This window comes from Amblyomma mixtum, chromosome 1 (assembly GCF_055824585.1).
Source record: "Amblyomma mixtum isolate Tamu chromosome 1, ASM5582458v1, whole genome shotgun sequence".
Taxonomy (NCBI): domain Eukaryota; kingdom Metazoa; phylum Arthropoda; class Arachnida; order Ixodida; family Ixodidae; genus Amblyomma; species Amblyomma mixtum.
The window spans coordinates 135,173,217-135,193,907 of record NC_143012.1 but is presented as its reverse complement, the minus strand read 5'-3'; the positions used below and the strand labels follow the sequence as shown (position 1 = coordinate 135,193,907).

Sequence of the window (20,691 nt, the reverse complement as noted above, 5' to 3'; positions counted from 1 at the left end):
GCAGAGATAAATGCACATTGCCCTTATTTACTTGCGTGTTGGTTGATGCGAGGGAAAATGAAAGACGAAACAAACAAGTATAAAAAGGGGGACATTGTGTCAAGCAGAACCTCCGAGCCACAAACATTCACCTAAGCATTCAGAGACAGAGCAGTGAGAAACTCGTCATCGGTGCGCTTTCACACTGAGCACGACTGCAAAGCTTTGTCCCGGGGGAAGCACGATATAAGTTTGGCAGACACCCTCCATGTTTCCACTGATGGCAATGTCACACACCAGCCGCAGTAATCCGCTTTGGGTGCATGGCGAGCTTGGCTCTGCTATTGCACACAAAAAGGCGCTCTCAATGCTTTTCTCGATATCGGTATCTAGCACGCTTGTTGGCAATGTCAAACTCATATACTGCTGCACAATTTTCTGACAGCTCTGCGCTTATAGGTACAGTTGAACATCGATATAACGAACCTCAGTAAAATGAAGTTTGCGATGCAGTGAACTGTTTTCGTTTGTTTCTTACTTCCGTTTAAATGCATGTATTTTATCACTCAATTTAATGAAGTAGTCTTGCGTCACAGTTTCAGTACAACAAAGTCTTCGCAAGAACACAAAGAAGATTTGGCCAAATGTCACCACTTTGTAAAGTTAACAAAATTTTTACTTGTAAAAACGTGAAGGTTCCTGCTGCTGCTGCCAGCGAACAGCAGTAGCGCCACATGACGCTGATGCTCTTGAGCAAACATCAGGCAGGAATAGCTGACTTCATGACCACACCACGAAGTGGGTTGCCTTGTGCAAAGCTTGCGCAACAAAGGTTTCTCGTTGGTGGACGATATTCGATATAACTTGCAGCCATCTCGCCCCGCCACGTGGCTCTATGGTTAGCGCGCTCGACTGCTGATTCCGAAGATGCGGCGGCCGCGCTTTGATGAAGGTGAAATGCAACCTGAGCATGTCAGCGCACGTTTTAAGAGCCCAGGCGGTTGAAATCTCCAGGGCCCTCCACTAAGGCGTCCCTCATAACCGATGTCGCTTTGGGACGTTGAACCTGCTGAACTCTTTCGCTACCGCATAAAAATGGATGATTTGGAGTGTACTGAAAGAAATTTTTTTCACGTGAAGTAACAAGCCCATCGTATAGCATTGTATAGCCAGCCCATGTGCTGTTGGCACGTACGTGCCTGCTAAAAAATGCCGACTTGATAATACAAGCACTTTTTCTATTTGGCTTCCATATGCCTCCTTCCTTCGCGATGCCCGAACTTTGCACAAGCTGTAATCGAATACTGCCAGGCAAACTACGCTCACTAGCATTGTGGCACGATCATCTTCGCTGAGGTTGAGCGCGGAGTTATCTAGTCTACTACAGCAAATAAAACACGTTTAAAACTTTTATTGGTCATTTCATTTGAGTTAAGATGTCTGTTATGTGATCTAATACATGTTTTTCGCATATAACCAGTATTTATTGCGCAAAGTACTGCATGCACTATCGGTACCAGCGCTTTGCACGAGCTGCCACGAGGACAGGCTCCGAACCTGTCCAAACAGCCGTCTCAAACACGCATCACTTCCATAAGGCGGTAATGGTACGTTTTTCCGGTTTTGATATCGAAGACTCTGCCTTTTGCTTGTCATTGGCAGCTTAGCTGCTTGAAAGTGGAACATAACGCTTTGTTGGTAGCATAATACAGGGGTGTACTATGAAAAAAACAACCTTTTTTACGGTTTGCAAAATTTCAGTCAAGTAGGCTTTTAAACGCACAAACTCCACACTGCGTTTTTTGCGCTGCCGATTTGAGTTGCTCAAATTTGTGTGATGGTCTATGGTGCGGTAGCGAAAGGGTTAAACCGTACCACATCATCATGCCTGGTCATGTGAAGTGCTGACATAGTCGACGGTATATCACGCTCGCATGCCTGCACATGCGGTCGGTGACAATGTGTGGTGCTGCAACCCGTGAATGTATTGCCATTTCTTATCATCTGTGTTATGGTACATCTTGTTCCACTCCCCTCTGTAAGGCTTGCAGGGCCATGAGGGTATTTGAAATAAATAAACTAGCCGAAACGACCCGCTGCGGTGGCTCAGTGGTTGCGGCGCTTGGCTGCTGGCCCGGAAGACGCGGGTTCGATCCCGGCCGCGGCGGCTGAATTTCTTTGGAGGAGAAATCCTAGAGGCCCGTGTGCTGTGCGATGTCAGTGCACATTAAAGAACCCCAGGTGGTCGAAATTTCCGGAGCCCTTCACTACGGCGTCCCTCATAGCCTGAGTTGCTACAGGATGTTAAACCCCAAAGAACCAGTAAACCAACCGAACTAGCCGAAACCGTGTTGGCAGTGTTTAGAGGATCACAATGGCGAGTAGGGACGGCTGAGCCTGTGATAAGGAAGGAGCCAGCAGAGAGTGAGTGTGTGTACTGTGCTGTGCAGCAGCAGCAGCAGTGCCCTGTGCCAGAAGAAGCGGCTGCTGTGCCAGCAGGGGGGTGGGGACGTGGTGGTGACCCCCAAGCGGGAGGTGGATGAGGAGTGTGTCCCCCTGCGGCCCCCCAACGGCTTCCTGGAAGGGGAGCGCCTGGTCAAGTGTGGGGCCCTGGTGCCCCCGTCCCGCCCCCACCACCACCTGTCCCCACTGCAGCACGTGGGCCAGCCCCTGCACCTGGCACCCAGCTCACAGCCCGCCGAGCTGTACAGGTGGGATGTGTTCCTCCTCCTGTGCCACTTAATCATCATCAGCCTGACTGACTACTCCCACTGCAGAGGGCAAAGACCTCTCCCGTGTCTCCCCAATTAACACTGTCCTGCGCCAGTTGCAGCCACCGTATCCCCGCAAACTTCTCAATCTCATCCTCCACCCACCTGACTTTCTGCCACCCCCTGCTACGCTTTGCCTTCTCTTGGAATCCACTCCGTTACCCTTAAGGACCAGCGGTTATCCTGCCTTCACACATCAAAACCCTGTAACTCAACTTCTCTGATGGGCAGGATGATAAGTTTACCCTGATTGCATTTCTCGATGCGAAGACAAGCCATTGGCAGGCATTTCAGCAGCGAATCTCTTGAAAAATTTCTGAAAGCTATTAAAGGGACCCTGAAAAGCTCTTTGCCAAGGTTAGCAAAAGCCCACGAGAGATCGGTATTCCATCACTTGTCGCCGCACCGCAAAAATTGTTAAGCGAACTCCATCAACACCGAAGATATCGCCGATTAAAAATGATGTTCCTCCTCTCCCCCACATACCACCCTCAACTCATACACGCGGGGCTCGCTCCGAAAAAAAAAAAAGAAAAGACGGGCCGATGCTCCGCCCATGCATACGTCAGGCAATGGCGCTCTGCTTGTTTACTTCCGGTGGTCGCAGACACTGTGCGAAAGTGAGTGCGATTCACTGCGGTACGCTGTTGCGAACGTTGTCGCAACGTCCGATCGCAGCTCGTCGCCTGCGTGCAACTTGCTAGATGTCAACGACGAGCCGCGCGCGGCAGACGCAACCACGGGAAGCGGGAGCCAAAGCGAGAGCGGCAGCGTCGTGATGACGTACAGAGGGCAAAACGCATGTCTAGAACACGCTCTGAGCGTGTTTTGGGCTTAACACGCGATAACTAGCGATGAGATTTGGTTAAAAATGGTCTGGATGTAAACATGTGCAGTTAAACTCATAGAATTTTATCGTCATTTTTTTCCTACTTGGTCGCAGTGCCTTTGGGAGCTCCGGAACAGCCAGTTTGGTTGTTCTAGGCATGTGTTTTGCCCTCTGTACAGCGCGCTCCTCAGGGCGCTCGGGGCCGAGCCACACCGGGCCGGCCTGCCAGCCTTGACGCCGGCCGCCGGCGAGTGAAAAACGCGCTAGTATTGTTTGTCACGTTTATAGCAAGCCCTGGGATAGATGCATGTCAAAAATGCATCACTTCTGACGGTCGTTGGCCAATACCGAGCTGATCGTACAAGTGATGAATGCGATACTAGCAAATTTTATCCCATAGCCGCTTTGGTGCTGCTGCGGCGCTTCGCCTGCCGCCTGCTAGCTCCGTTGCTGAAGGCGTCGTGGAAATCGAATATATATTCTATTATGGGACGAGTTCGCAGTAAAGCGATGTGAAGAGTAGGCCTTTTGATATAGCGCAAGCGACTTCCGAAGCGCCGTCAGCGATGCGAAACCATTAGGCCTAGCGACGACTAGGGCAGCCTGGGACCAGCGCGCAGTTCGTCGCCCGGCGTTGCCGCAGTCGGTGTCGTTGCCGAAAGATCCACTTTTTAACAGATATGTTGTCGTTGCTCGAATCTAGAAAGCATCATCTCTGGTAGAATGGCTGTTTTGTATTTCCTTGTGCGAATGTCAAGTACGCCGAGCATGCCGGCCGGCCGACCGGCCTGGATCAGGTCTGCCGACGTCATAAAAAATGAGCTAAAGAGTGTTCTTGACGTAAATAATAAACCCTAGGCCAAGAAATGTGAAAAATGTCATTTTTGAGGATCGCTGATCAATACTGAGCTGCTGGTAAAGGTAACAACTGTGATACGAGCAAATTTCTGGCCACAACCGCCTTGCAGCTGCCGCTGGCCTGACGTTGGGGTCCGGCTCGCCTGGCGCCCGCTCGCTTCGCGGCTGAAGGCGTCGCGGAAAGTGACCATACTATTACATTATTGTGAGATGATGCTGTTGACTGTAAAGCGATGTGTAGAGTAAGCCTTTTATTATAGCTCAGGCGACTTCCGAAGCGCCGGCCGCTGCCTCTTCGACGCGAAACGAGCTATAGGCCTAGCGACGACCACGACAGCCAGGCAGCAGCAGAGCTCGTCGCTCGGAGAGCCCGCGAGCGGTGCCGTTGCCGAAAGCTCCCAACATGAGCAGGCATGCTTTGTCGCTGCTCGAGTATAGCTGGCAGTCTTTCTGATGACGATCGGTGCCGCGCCGTCCAAGTTTTCGCACATCTGTCTCCTGATTGCTGCTCGAACAGCATGGATCCGGAGCTCGAAGCGCGGCTGCGTGCAGCCACCGCTGAGATGGGCTTCGAGCCTTTCAGTACACGCCATACCGAGACCCACAGGGCGACGACAGCAGCGATATATATAATTCTAGTACACTATAGCAGCGACTCGTCGGCGCAGCTAGGAAACTCGCAAAGGCGGGCGCCGAGATTTGACGAAAACACATGCTTTTGTGAGCAGACGGATTTCCTTCTTTACCGGAAGTACCACATTAATTTCAAGAAATGCGCTGGATTCTTACCTCTGTATACGTATGTTTTTAAAAAATAATAAGCAATCAATAAAATAATATTTCAAGGAGCATCAGTGCTCAGTTTCAAATGAAATGTTGCAAAAATTGCGCGTGACGTCAATTGGCAGAGCCAATGAGAAGGGTCGCCCAGTCCATGGCCAAGGCTGCCCAGTTTACGCCAAGTGGTAGGGGCGGGTAAAAACGCGCGGTGAGGTGTCGCCCTAATCGGCTGTGAGCGGCAAGTTTGAAAAATTGTTTGTAAATTATTGGTTCCACGCGCAGCTTTCTGAATCAGACTAGAATACTCGCAGAGACCACCTCTACAGAGTTGTTGCAATAAAATATGATTGAAGAAACCATTTCAGGGTCCCTTTAATAAAAAGTTACCTAACATTTACGTAAGTACACAAGGACTTGCTTTACATAAAATTATATATTACATATTTGGAATCGGTACACAAAAATACGTGTTCCCTGAAACATTCACTTCGTCAATAAATTTTTTGCTATAACCCTATTCCGCGAACTGTGAACGAAACCTGTAATATTTTACGAGAGACATCAAATACCTAAATACAGGAGGCACAGAGAATTCGGACGCCTGATTTTTCGGACCTGCTTGATTATTTCGACTTTTTTCACAGCACTGCGACCTGGCCCACTGAGCCATTGTATAAGAGCTAGTGATGCAAAACTATCGATAATACTATCGCTACTATCGGTAGTTGAGTCACTATCAAACTATCGATGGTAAAAAACACTATCGATACTACTATCGATAGCACTATCGATAGTACTTTCGATAGTAGTATCGATATACTATCGATAGTAGTTTTGATAGTTTCATTGATAGTAATATCGATAGCTGTATTGATACTACTTGTTATGTATGGTACTATAGTGGAACCTCAATAATTCTAACTGCAGGAGAGATCGAAAACTTCTTCAAGCTTAAAGGGAGCCTCTTAAATTGCGATGCTGAAATCCTGTGCTAGCGGACATTGTGCCCGTGTGGTTTCGAATTCATACTGTTCTTGACCGTCTTCCACCGCGTGAACTTGAACAGTACTCAGAGGTCAGTGAACTCATCTGTGCTGAGTCTTTTGTACCGAATACTGGAAGAGGTAGCAGCGAAGCGCGTGGGAGACGTGCGCTTTCACGGAGATGGCGAGCGCGGAAGGAAATGGTGGTGCATTTCAAAGCGAGGCAGCGTACCTGTGGCAAAACGCACCGTGACTCTTGACTTTTCTATCACAAAACTGTTAACAACTGGCGTTTCAATGAAGGCAAGATGCCTCTCATCACACGTAAGCCACCACAGAGTGCATATTGCCGGATGCCATGCCGATTTTGGCTCTAGTTAGTAACTGCTGCACTTACTGCCTTTTCGCTAACTTTTTTTTAACAGTGTAATTCACCAAAATGAGACTGTGGAGGTCACACTCAGGGAGTTTCTCTTTGAAGACCGCAGGACGAATGCCATGGGTGTAAGCTTTAAGTAATGTAATATATTACAAAAGGATAAGGATTTTAAAACAGTGCGCTTTCGTATTGCGATTGTTCGAAGCACGGTTCAAAGCAGGTTGTTGGCCATCTTGTTTGCAGCACATGTGATATGTGGGAAAGCCCACTTGTGGAATTTCGCACGAGGTCAAGCCTAATGACGTTGGGACGTGATCGGTCGACTCGAGATAAGCAATGGTGAAGAGAACAGAACCTTTGTGTTGTTTTCCTGGAACTTCAAACTTGATCATCGGATCATTTGCCCTGATATTGGGGTTTTGCCACGGTCGAATTTATTAAAGTTGGTGCGGTATACGATTTCTGGCGAATATTCAGAAATTCTTGAACATCAATTTCTCGAATGTGAATACGAAATGAATATCAAACATTCATATTCGTATTCGAAATTTATATGTGGCGGTGTAAGCAACAAACATGCTCGTCAGTCGTCGAAGTACGAATGCCAGGCGCTCGCGTCATCGCTCAATTTAAAGCCGGCAAGGAAACTTCGAGATAACAGGTCAAGATCATCTACAGTAATCTGGAAACACGTAGATGCAGCTCTACATGGCTGTGATCAATTGAGATTAGTCAGTTTGCTTCTTGCTTCACGAACAGAAATGGTAACACTCCTTTCCTGTGGCCTTGAGCACGAACGAATGGCCACTACAGTGATATGTGGTTAACTCGTAGCCCATGCTGACACACAGCACGTAAGTAGTCCCTTCATAATCTTCTTCCCACCTGCTTGTGTTGTGCAGGGAGTACTGTCGGCCCACGGTGTACGTTGCGGCTGCCAGCAGCCTTGCCCAGCCAGCCTACCTGCCCCAGCAGGCTCCGCAGAAGTATGTCCTGGCGGGTGGGTTCCTGGCCCCGCCCCTGGCCCCGCCCCCAGCCCACCACCACAGCCGAGGGCCGGCCCCCGCTACAGCCACCCTGGCGGCCGTGCCCTACACCACCCACCCTCTGCCCGCCCACCTGCAGCCGGCAGGGCCCCAGGGAGCGGCTGCTGCGGCCCCGCCCACCTTCCCCACTGCACCCGCCGTGGCCTCGTATGGCTACGGCCTCAACCCCTTGAGCCCCGGGAAGCCCCAGTACCAGCACGTCTACCAGATGTTTGGCGAGTGAGGATGTGCTGACCAGCTCGATGGACCAGTGTGTGTCACCCTGTTACTTCCTTCGTCCACGCAGTGTGTGTGTGTGTGTGTGTGCGCGTGTGTGTGTGTTAGTTTTGGCACCAGCATGCACCGTGTGGCACTGCTCGGTCGAGCTATGGTGGTGCTGCACCACTGACAGTCTCTGTGTGGTGTCACAACTTCGGTGACATGTGACGGTGTGCTTGCTGGAACTGGTGCAAGTTGCGTAGCTGAGCAGCACCTGGAGGAGGCATTTGTTTTCACTTTGTTCCCGGCAGAAAAACCACGGGTATATCACCACTGCACGTGCAGCACATGTGCACCCTTAGTCAAGGAGCATGCAGTATTGCTGCATCTCATTTTTAGCCCTTTCTGTTGTTGCTGTCAGTGGCAGACAGGCGGTGGCTGTTCATGGGGAGTTTTCGCCTGCCTTCGAGTGGTGCGACCACTGTGGTTGGCACACGTGCCTCCTTGGCCCACTCAGTGGTTCCAGCTGCACTGGACACTTGAAACCAGGCAGGAAGCGGCACAACAGCACTGGAGGGTGGGGCATTTCTCGGCAAGTGTTCGACCACCTCCTGTGCTGAACGTGCCTTTCTCTCTGTCCCCCCCCCCCCACTCGCCACCAACCTGCGTGCTGCATGCCTCTGTAGCTGAGCGATCTTCGCGAAGTGCCTCGATCACTGCTGCCCACGGCTTCTGCGTGTGTCTGGTTGTAACACAGGGTCCCTCCTTGGTTCAGCCCCGCAGCACAGTGTGGCCAGCGGCTGCTTGTGGAAGGGTGCAGGGGGATATCTGGGCGGGGCAGCTCATTGTTGACAGACGCAAAGAGAGACGATGCCGTGCCTTTGTTGCCCGTACAAAGTTGGACAGAAGGCACGTTTGGTGGGGGCCAAATTGGATCCGTGTGGGCCAAATTGGCTGAGTGGCGCGACAGTGGCAAAGTTGTTGCGCTCATCCCCAACTACGCTCTGCTTGTTGGTCCTGCACAGCCCCCCCCCCCTCCCCTGCTCCGAGTGTTGTGGCGTGTGAATGTTTTTGCCTTATACTAGCCGGGCCTGTGAGTGCTGGCAACAATTGTCTGTTGCTTTGGAGAGCAGCCCCAGGGGGAGCCAAACACACCCGTGTGCGGAACTGGAGGCCCCATGCCCCGACTGTAGGTGAGCAGTCTACGAGCAGTGGCTGCTGGCGCCTGTGTGAAGCATGCATCCTGAGCGACAACCCGTTGCAGTGTAAATCAGGATGGTGGTAGGGTTCTGCACAAAGTACAATTTTCTTCTTCTCTGCGTGGTGTGTGTGTGTGCGTGTGTTTGTGGCATGCTTCATGGCTGTAATTGGGGGTCTTTGTAAGCCTCTAGAAAGAGCCAGGTTTTTGATGATTTACGTGTTGAGTGTGCCTGTTTGCATCATATTTCACATTTAGCGCTGAAAACAGCTATTTTCTGTCATTCTTTTTACGGTCACACTTTTGTCAGAAATGAAGCAGCCCACGCTGTGTGCGCACTTGCAGAGGTGCCACCGCAGCTGTTTCGCACGAGAGGCACCACTGAGGCGGCCGTACTGAAGAGCAGTCGCTTCAGCACCTTTCATTGTTTGGTGTCAGCTGCATTGTTTTGCCCCTTCCTCTGCCAGCAGCAAAGTGATTGCAGTGGTGGTTTGGCCTCTCTGGAATTTGTGGGGGCGAGCATGTACGTGTGTATATAAATCTGTGCTAAGTATATTTGTGCATGTTGTTGGGTGTGGCGGGAGGGAGCGCCCACGCCTGTTGTCTACACTGTACATAAGAGAGGAGGTGGAAGACACACTCCACACAGCTGTGTTGCACGTGTATGTTGCATAGCAAAGATAGGCAAAGTAACACAAGACATCACTGCAGATTTGGTTCCAGACGGGTTGCTGCACACCTTTGCCTGGTAGGAACTCTTTCCATCATGACGGGTTTTGATGGTCTGCCCATGTGGTGATTAGCACTCTGTGGAGCGAGCTGGTCATGGCCGATATGGTTATGGCAGTAGCTACTGTCAGCAGACAAAAAAAGGGACGGGGGGCACCCGCTGTAGACAGTTGCCCGCTGTGTGCATCTGTATGGCCCACTCTATTTGTGTGACTAAAGCACATCTGTGTTATGTACTAGTCTCAAAAGCAAACAGAAATACTATAATCTACCTTGTGCAAGTCTTTTTTTTTTTCCCCTGCCTTGTTTTGCATTTTTTCTAAGGCTTGATTTTTCTCTCTGGTGTGGAGGTTTTTACTCATCCACTTTTGCCTACAATGCTGTTCTAGTTAATCTTTCTTTCAGCTGTTAGTACTGGCGTCGTTTCAAGTGCGTGCAGCTGTAGACAGAGTGTGGTTGTGTCGAGACTGCACACCCCCATCCCTGTCTGTATGCATTTTTCTCCTTGGGGCACTATGTGGAGGAAGGGCGAAGGGTAAAACTGACTACCAGTGTTTGTGTACAAGCTTTTGACGTTTAGCATCTATTATGGCTTGCTAAAAGCAAACTCGGATTAGTAGTGTAGCTGTCGGTTGTTTGCATTGTTTCCCTACTTGGGTGTGTGTGTGTGTGTATGTGTGTGTGCATTGTGCATGTTTTTAGCAGCGTTGACTACCTTGTACTTTTGTTTTTGCTTCTTCCATTATCTGGCTTTGACTTGCAGTTGTAAAGTGCACATTCTTTTTTTCCCTTTAAGTTGTCACTATACGAGCACATAATTAGATTAGGATTTCCAAGTGTGTTTCGGTTCTCTTGTGTGTATTGTGTGATGTGGGTACTGGCCAGATGCCTGTTCACTATTAAAGAATCGAACTGGTTGACTCCTCCGTGTTTTAAGTGTCACTGGTGGTGCTTTCCATGGGGCACACACCTGTGCTGGGCACCTTCCAGAGGAGAAATGAAGGGAAAAGTGTGCCACATGACTGTCACAGCGTATGCAGCAGCCATCATCGAAGGGTGAGCTTTTGTATTAGCCACACGCTTACGCAATGCTTGTTACGGTAATTGGTTCTTAAGGAGAGGAAATGGCGCCTGGCATCTTGGTGGAACTGAACCCCCTGCCCCAAGTTGGTTCAAACACATCACTCTAAGTACAGTCTTTGTCAAAAGTAACCAGGCTGTACATTTTTTCTTCTCAGTCGTATATCAAAGCTATTATGCCGGCCCTCAAGCTCTAAATCTCTATGGTAAGGAAAACCCCTGCCCTCGCCTTCAGAGAACTCTTTGATCTTTAGGGAAGCCGTGAGGGCTCTGTTATACGAATGAGAAGCAGACCATGGAGTCTGGTTACTTTCGGCAAAGGCTGTACCTCCATGTGACGTGTAGCGCAAAGTGGGAGGTGGTGACACCTTGCAACACATGCAGAGGAGGAGGAAAGTGGGAGCGAAACAAGACGGAGAGAAAGAGGTGCCATAGTGGGTGGGGGGGTCCGACCACCTGGCAATCTAACGTGCCCTTACCTCGCACAGCACACGGCAGCCTTTGCTTCTCGCCTCCATCGAAACGCGGCCGGGTTCGAACTACGACAGTAGCCAAGCACCCTAACCACTGACATTCGCGTTTACGTTTGAACGGACCATGAAATTGTATATACTGAGGTTAGGAAAAGCACACGAGCGATCTGTATTCTGTCACTTGTCGCTGCACCGCAATTTTCAAGTCGGTAGATGGCTCAAACTCGCGGCCGTGACCGTTCGTCTGTTAGATAACACTAGGACCGGACTGCGCGCGTTGCTGCGTTCTGTCCGGCCGTGATAAAATGTTTGTGATTTGTGGCGTTCACATCGGATGGCGCCACTCGTCCGAGCGTGCTACGCCGCGGCTTCCTGCCAACGTATGTGCAGTTCAAAAAAGAGCGTTGCGGGAAAGGATTTCGTCTCGGCGCACTTGAGATCTTCAAAGTGCCCCCTCGAAATTAACACCGCAGATCTCGGAAATGAAATATATATCGCTCTGTCTTCCCGCTCAACTCGTACATGCCGATGCGACATAAGAAAATAAGCACTCCGTCTCGCCTGCGAGCACCATTCCCCTCTGTACATCGCAGGTGGAGAGGCAGGTAAGAACGCGCGGTTGCAAGCAGCAATTTTTTAATTTATTTGTAAATTGCAGAGTACGGACTCGCTGAGCACTGTTCTACGACGATGCCGCCCTCGCGTGCAGCGCGCCAAGTGCAAGCTGCTTCCGAAACGAATGGTCGAGTGCAGACCTGGCAGTCAAATAGCCTTGATTGGCATAAATTACTGTCCAACTGCATGCCACCGGCATCGGCGGGCGTCAAAATCGCGAACCAAGTGAAAACTTCAAGCAGGGAATCCCAAAGAAGTGTTGCCATGAACCAGCTCCAGGAAATCATCGTTTCACAGAAAAAAGAAAAGTTGAATGTATATACACAGACGATTTACGAATATGCGCTGGAGTGCTGCCATTCCAGCGCATACCGGCGCATAATTAAATAAATAAAATTGGTTTTTGAGGAAAGGAAACGGCGCAGTACCTGTCTCGCATCTGGGTGGACACCTGAACCGCGCCGTAACCCAGTCAAAAAAACCATTGGAACCAATTGGACATTCCAAATGGAACCAAGTGGACATTCCCATTGGTTCCAATTGGATTTCCCAATCGGAACCAATTGGTTCCAATGGTGTTTTGGACTCCCGACCAATTGGACCCAACTGGACTAGCCAATTGAACCCATTAGGTCGGGCAGTTATTTCACCCAGAAAATATTCCCAAAATATGTTATGTTCATTGAGAGAGGTAAAAATGTTTGTGAATAATATGCTCTAGAATCTTGGACAAATATTTCTACAACTGAACATATTATAATATGCAAAAGGAAAACTCATTTATGAGGACAGCAGGGAGATGTGCCTATAGTGCCAATCAACATTGCTCTACAGAATTGAGATTAACAGTTTTTATGGAAATCAAAGTCAACAGGCACAAATACATCACACTCGAGCAACATTCAGGCACTAGTAGCATATATTAGCTCAATATGTGCATCCAGAGAACATACTTCTGCTCCAACTTATATATACCCCATTTGTGAGGCTCTCATGCTCGGGCCAGTGGCGCTTGCCCACTGAGCGCAGTTATTTAATTTAATTTCAGCTGCAGTGGTGGTGCAGATGATCAGTACAATTTAGTAGGTTAAGCTGCTGATAGCTCTTATTATAAGAACCATATGGTTCTACCTTGTTTGTCAAAAATGCAAACATTCATTGCAAACATGCGGTGGCTCAGTGGCTATGGCGCTCGGCTGCTGGCCCGAAAGACGCGTGTTCGATCCCGGCCGCGGCGGCTGAATTTCTTTGGTGGAGAAATTCGAGGCCCCTGCACTGTGCGATGTCAGTGCACGTTAAAGAACCCCAGGTGGTCGAAATTTCCGGAGCCCTCCACTACGGCGTCTCTCATAGCCTTAGTCGCTTTGGGACGTTAAACCCCATAAACCAAACCAAACATTCATTGGAAAAAGTGGGTGCAGTTGGGCGGTCCAATTGGATGTAATGGAAGACCATTAGATGTAAGACCATAGGATGTAAGAGCAATTGGGCCACCAATTGGAAACCCAAATGGTCCAATTGGATAGTTGAATTGGACATTCCAATTGGAATGGTGTTCCAATTGGAACCAGTTGGAAACTCAACTAGTCCAATTGGAACCATTTGGAAATCCAATTGGTTCCAATGGCTTTTTTTGACTGGGAAGGGAAGGGAGGAAGGTTGGAGTGACAGAAGAATGAGGTGCCGTAGTGGAGGTCGGAATAATCGCACAGCACACGGGCGCCTCTTGCGTTTCGCCTCCATGGAAACGCGGCCGCCGCGGTCGGGTTCGTACTTGACCGCTTGGGTTTGCAATTATGACGTCGGGAACAGTTATACCTCCTCATCTTAAGAAAGGACTGCTGTCATATCTGCTTCGCTTTCGTGAAGCACAACAAAACTGCCCAAATAAGGCGCCTGTCTCGCACTCCCGCCGGCAGAACACTTGGGATCGAGGGTGAGCCCCTTTATTGTGACAAGAAGTAAAAGAAGAAATCAGAGGGAGCCCGCGCCACAAAAAAAGAACCAGAGGTTATCAGAGGCGAGACTAATTGAAAATAAAAGAAAAGGAGTCAACGCCCACCCGAGAGAAAATTAAGAAAAACCAGTTAGAAAAAAGCACAAACGGGCAGAGGTGATTTGTAGGGCAGAGGGGCCCCAAAAGGATGACTAATTCAGGGGGTGGGCACTTTGTTGACCTAAAGTGCGATGAGGCGAAAGCCTTAAGCGCAGTGTTGCTGCTTGTGTCACTGATGTGTGGTTAAGATGTTGAACTTCGCCTCCAAGAGAGGAACGCGACAGCGTCTTGCAACGCTGCCAGGGTCCACAGAACGCCATCGCCCATTCGGCTATATACACCTTGCTCATCGGTAAATTGGTTTTTGAGGAAAGGAAATGCATCTGTCTCGCGTATATTGGTGGACACCTGAACCTCGCCGTAAGGGAAGGCAGGAAGATGGCAGTGAACGAAGACGCCGTATTAGCTATAGACGCGCCTTTGTTCATTCTAAACCACCGAGATGGCATGGCGGAGTGGCTAGCGTGTGCGACTCGGTTTTATTTATTTGTGTGGTCTGACTAGAAAGGTTCTAATGTCATGTTCTAATGTCATGCATCATGTGCTGTCACTCACCTGTCAAGTGATGGAACTCTCTAGAATGTTCGACACAATGTCTATGAAACGTCTAGAAAAGTCTAACTAATGATAGTTAAGCATGACTTGTACATTTCGGGATACTATAGTTAATGTATGGTTAGTGATAGTTAACGTGACCTTAACTAGTACGCTGATTAATTAGTGTTGGTTTGGTTGGTTGGTTTATTGGGGTTTAACGTCCAAAGCAACTCAGGCTATTAGGGACGCCGTAGTGAAGGGCTCCGGAAATTTCGACCACCTGGGGTTTAACCTGCACTGACATCGCACAGCACACGGGCCTCTAGAATTTCGCCTTCATCGAAATTCGGCCGCCGCGGCCGGGACCGAACCCGCGTCTTTCAGGTCAGCAGCCGAGCGCCGTAACCACTGAGCCACCGCGGCGGGGCAATTAGTGTCAGTTAAGGTACAGGCGCAGTGCACAGTCCCACATGACCCTTCTTACAATTACCAATTACTCATTTAGTCATTAAGTACAATGATATAATCATGAAATCCATTAATATCGTGTTCCTTTGTCTTTCGATTGCACCCGATTAAGTATCGATTGGCTGTTGATTGGTATACGCCCATTTAAGGCATGCATCTGAAACTCGGACACATTTGCTAACAAATCTTGGCCACGACAGTATAAGGCATTAAAGGCTTTCGCCTTAATAATTAAGAAGGAGGAAAAGTAACATGATAGTGTCCATGCCCAGGAGCTTCCGACGTGCTCACAGGTGGTATGGAGGAGGGAAAGTGTGGAGATCGGTAGGAAGGAAGAAAATAAAACGAGAAAAAACAACACGAGATAAATGAGCTTCAGAAAGCGGAAGAGGTAAATTGGCGGGTTAGGTTGCGAAAGCGAGCGCAGCGCCTCTAACGGAAGGAATGCGGCGCGCCGCGTCTGAAGCAAGGAGGATATATAGAATTTGCAAGTTTTATATATCCTCCTTGGTCTAAAGAAGGAACGCAGTGCGCCGCGTCTACAGGTCACGTGTGGCTACCGGCCGCCGCTGCGCGGCGACTCGACTTGGTGGCCCATCTCTCACCTTGGTATGATGTCACGTTATGACGTCACTAGGCATGACATTAGGTCAGAGGTCATTCTAAATGCCACGCGTGGCTACCGGCCGCCGCTGCGCGACGACTCGACTTGGTAGCCCATCTCTCACCGTTGTATCACGTCACGCTATGACGTCACTGGGCATGGCATGACGTCATAGGTAATGTCACGCCTGGCTACCGGCCGCCGCTGCGCGAGAGGAACGCCGACTGCGCTCGGAGCGAGCGGACGCATCTTATATGCGGTCTGCGATTTTCCGGCGATTTCACCAGTTTCCGGCTATTTACAGCCACCAATTTTTCACAGGACGGCCCGCCACCCATCCGGCGTCACCTGTGGTACATTTAACTACTTTCAGGCGAGTGTCTTCAACTTTAAGGCCGATTTGCGGCCACGTCCGACCGCGGGAGCTAGGCCTAACGGCTCAGCACGCCTAGTGCGTGCTCTGCTCCCACCTGCGGCGGCGACGCCCGCTTCGCCTCGACGGCGCTTCCCTGCATTTAAAGATGCAGTACACAGTCACCGGCACGGATGTTACCGCCGCGGAGCTGGCCGATGGCACTTGGACGGCACTCGAAATGCAACGCCGCTACAGACGCCCGCCACCACCGGCAACGCCGCCGGCCAACACCCAAACGCCTGCAGCCACCACTGTCCTGTCAGACCAACGACCCCGCGGCCTTCCACCACCGCCGACTAAAAGACGACCACTTCCTCGCCTGCCTACAGAGGACTACAAAATCGTCTTCCGACCGCAAGGTACCGTCGGCCTCAACGCAGTCGGCCCGGCCAAATTGGCGATGACCATCTACAACGCCGCCAAGATCGACGGCCGCCTTGCAATCACCGCCGACCAAGTCCGCATCCACCCCACAAACAACACTGTCACCATCAGCACACCGGAAAAAGAACGGGCGTTCCTGTATGCTAAAATACAAACTTTAACCATTGACTCCAATGCCATCCGGGTAGCCACGTACGCCCCAGCCCCCGATGACTCCGTTCGAGGAATCATACACAGAGCCTACAGTCACGAGACCGACGCTGAGATCCTCGCTGAGCTCCAAGCTCGAAACCCCGATCTCCCCGTAGTCGCCGCACGCCGCATGGGCCGCACACGACATTTCGTGGTGACTATCGCCAATGCCAAGCTAACCCGCTACGTGAGGTATCTCGGCTTCACTTTTGAGGTGTTCCCCTACAAAAGCCGTCCGGAGGCATGCTTCAACTGCCGGAAGCTAGGCCACAGGGCGGATGTGTGCCCCCACCCGCGACAACCAACCTGCCGACGCTGTGGCGCAGCCCATGACCCTCCTCCAGCTGGGCAACCGCCCACGTGCCAAGCCTCATGCATCGCCTGCAAAGGTGCCCACCCTACAGGCAGCAGAAGCTGCAAATACCGGTTCACGTCCTCCACTCGGCCCAAGTCTTCCCCGTCGGTCACTGACACCGATACCGGCTCCAACTCGGCAAACCCCGGACGCCAGTCCCGGTCCCGAGACCGCAAACGCGGCGACCACAACCTACTGCGGGACGGCTCCTTCCCCCCGCTTGGCAGCGAGGGCAGCGACAGCCTTTCCAGCCGCACTCGCAGCCGTTCCACATCCGCCTCACCCAGCTCTCAGGCCAGCTCTCAAGCCCGGCCGGAGACCAAAGCAGCCAAACAAGTTGGATGGAAGACTCCTGCACAAGTCACCGCTTCTCCACCAGATTCACAGGTAAGGGAGCTGGCAGATATGGTCAAGGAACTACAGCTACAATTGGCCAAAGCAAACGCTAAAATTCATAGCCTAGAATCAGCACAGGCAAACCCCAAATTGCAACCGCAGCAGGTGGCTCACGCTCCCACATCCGACCCTGTAGGCGATCCACGCATGGACACTGAGCAGCCTAAGCGCACGAAGCGTAAAGCACCTCCCCCCTCCTCACAAGCAGACATAGATGCCAAATTCGAGGCAGCTGATGCGCGAATGGCCCAATTCGAGGGCGCCCTCCTTCGACTCGCCCCCACCATTGACCGTCTAGTAGAAAGCTGCGCCACAATGGCAGCCGACATCCAAACCCTTCATGCCAGGCTCGATACCCTCACGAATCCCCCGACATCAGCAACCCCCTTGAAGTCGACAACCCCTCCTAACTACCCAGCACCCATTATTGTCGCCACATCGGAGAGTAAAACCGCGCGCTCACGTGCAGGCGGCATTCTTAAATCACCCGTCGCGCTATCACAACGCCCCGAACCCTACGGGAAACGCGATGGCTAGCTCCCCCTTCACAGTTTGGCAATGGAACTGCAGGGGCTTCAAGGCGAAGCGGCGAGCCTTGGAGCACACCCTGCAGGCCCAGCCGCACACCCCCCACATCATCGCACTTCAGGAAACATACATGGACACAAAACTTACCAGCTACGCCGCATATAACCAACAAACGACACCAGACCACCGGCCCAACACCGCCATCCTGGTCCACCGAAATTTAGCAGCTAATCATATAGGCCTTAGTTACCCCGAGGTTCCGCACACTTTCGTACAGGTCCTACCGAACAGTCGCTCACAAGCCCCGCCCCACATCCTCAACGTCTACAGCCCCCCTAGCGACAAAAGCACAAGAGTGGCAACCCTTGTTCGTAAGGCCTGCGCGACTGCACAAACAGGGATGCTACTCATCTTAGGTGACTTCAACGCGCCGCATACCGAGTGGGGCTACCCCCGCAAAGCATGCGGTCGTAAGGGAGCCAAAGTGTGGGAGACAGCCCAAACACTGGGCCTGACACTACTCCTAGACCCCGACAGGCCTACTCGCATTGGAAACAGTGTCACACAGGACAGCTGCCCCGATCTCACTTTCGCCCGCAACATCCCAGACGCACGCTGGGAAAACCTCGGCATGAACATAGGTAGCGACCACTATGTTCTCAGCACAACCTTCACGGCTACACACAGCAAAGCCCCCAACCGAACAATCAGGCACACTAACTGGGACGCCTTCCGATACGTGCGCGCCAAACGCACTTCGGCCCCCATAGACAACCTGGACGCATGGACAAACGCGCTTCTCGAAGACACCGCCAATGCCACCTCCACGACTACCCAGAACGAGGATGGCCCCTCTCCCGACGCCAAACTCATACACATGTGGGAGGCCCAGCGCAGTCTTAGGGCTCGCTGGCTCCGCCAAAAACACAATCGACCCCTCAAGCTCCGTCTCGTTCGCCTCGAGCGAGAGATCGAAGCTTACTCGGTCAAACTGAGTCAGGAGCAATGGCATCAAACCTGCGACCGTCTTAACGGCCAGTTAGGATGCAAAAACTCGTGGTTCTTGCTCAGACATCTACTGGACCCAACTCACACCAAATCCACAGCTCACAAGAACCTCACCCGTGTCATACACGCTTTTCAGGGAACAAATGAGGAAATCCTCGCTACCCTGAAAGACAAATACATCAATACATCAACACTTCTACTGAAATTCCCATCCTTTCAGGATACACGGGTGCTCAGAACACCAACATGGACGCCGACATCACGGCAGGAGAAGTCCGCGCCGCCCTCAACCAGATTAAAACCACTGCGGCCGCTGGCGACGACCACATAACCAACAAGATGCTGCGTAACCTCGAAGATCAGTCCGTCGAGGCACTCACGGACCTCTTCAACCAACACTGGCATGAGGGTCGCCTTCCAGACACTTGGAAGCATGCCAAAGTGATTTTCATACCAAAGCCAGGCAAACGACTCGAGCTGGGCAACCTTCGGCCCATCTCGCTCACGTCCTGCCTGGGAAAGGTCATGGAACACGTCATACTCAATAGACTCCACACTCACGTAGACCAAGAGGACCTTTTTCCCCCCACTATGATCGGCTTCAGAACCGGCCTCTCCACTCAAGACATTATGTGGCAAATCCAACACGACATCCTCGATCCGAGACCCATCCGAGCTACACGAACCATCCTAAGCCTAGATGTCAGCAAGGCTTTCGACAACGTGTCACATGCTTCCATCCTGGCAAACCTCTCACAAATGAATGTAGGCACTCGCACTTACAACTACATCGCCGACTTTCTTCATAACCGTACAGCAGAACTTCACATTGCAGACCTCCACAGCGAGAAGATCACACTAGGCACCCGAGGAACACCACAAGGAGCAGTCCTATCTCCGTTCCTTTTCAACACTACAATGAGAGGCCTCCCTCCGCTCCTGGAAAAGATACCTCACATTAAACACTCAATATATGCCGACGACATTACCCTGTGGACCAACTCTGGCTCTGACGGGGAAATCCAAAACTCCCTCCAAACAGCAATCGATAAAGTACACTCCTTTGTACAGGCGAATGGGCTCACATGCTCCTCCACGAAGTCGGAATTACTAGTCATCAGGGACAGACGAGCTCGCCTGCCCGTCCCCGACCCGCAAGAACCTATTGTGCTTCAAGTCGACACACATCCCATACCTCCGGTCCGCACTATCCGCGTTCTGGGTATGTTAATACAGAACAACACGCAAAACTCGGAGGCCATTCAGCGCCTCCGCATCACAGCCAATCAGATCAACGGCCTTATCCGCCGCATCAGCACCCGCCGCAGAGGTATGAAGGAGGATGACCTCTGTCGGCTCACGCAAGCTTTCCTCATTAGCAGGATAGTCTACTCCTACCCCTACAATCACCTCCGCCGGAAGGACGAGGAAGCTGTGAACAGCATTATACGTTCAGCGTACAAAGCGGCACTGGGGCTACCTCAGTACGCCAGCACACACAACCTCCTCCAACTCGGCATCTACAACACGCTCACAGAACTCATAGAGGCACACAAGACCGCCCAAATCCACCGCCTCTCCCGCACTAAACACGGGCGGCTCATACTTGACCGTCAACATCAACCCCATAGGCGACGTCCACCCCACGACGCCCATTCCGATAGGGGTCTATAGCCGCCTAGTTACAAAACCAATCCCCAAAAACATGCTACCTGGCCGCCATGATACGCGCCGTCAGCTGAAAGCCCAAGCACTATAGATGCCACATACCTTGCCGACGAACACGCAATATACGTAGATGCTGCACGGCAAAGTGCAAACACATACGTG

At 51.2% G+C, this 20,691-nt stretch overlaps 1 protein-coding gene across 5 annotated transcripts in view; it reads left to right on the top strand.

Annotated features, from left to right (window-relative positions):
• The window catches only part of LOC149367666 (uncharacterized), a 53,971-nt gene extending 43,301 nt beyond the window's left edge, over window positions 1–10,670 (top strand). For 3 of the 5 annotated variants that reach the window (XM_089556696.1, XM_089556706.1, XM_089556681.1), the window contains exons 11-12: window positions 2,430–2,690; window positions 7,482–10,670. In XM_089556696.1, the coding sequence (XP_089412822.1) occupies window positions 2,430–2,690; window positions 7,482–7,848 (628 nt within the window). In that variant the 3' untranslated portion in view covers window positions 7,849–10,670. The remainder of the gene's footprint in view (window positions 1–2,429; window positions 2,691–7,481) is intronic. The other 2 variants (XM_089556688.1, XM_089556711.1) reach the window with 2 other exon arrangements.
• The last annotated feature ends 10,021 nt before the right edge of the window (window positions 10,671–20,691 follow it).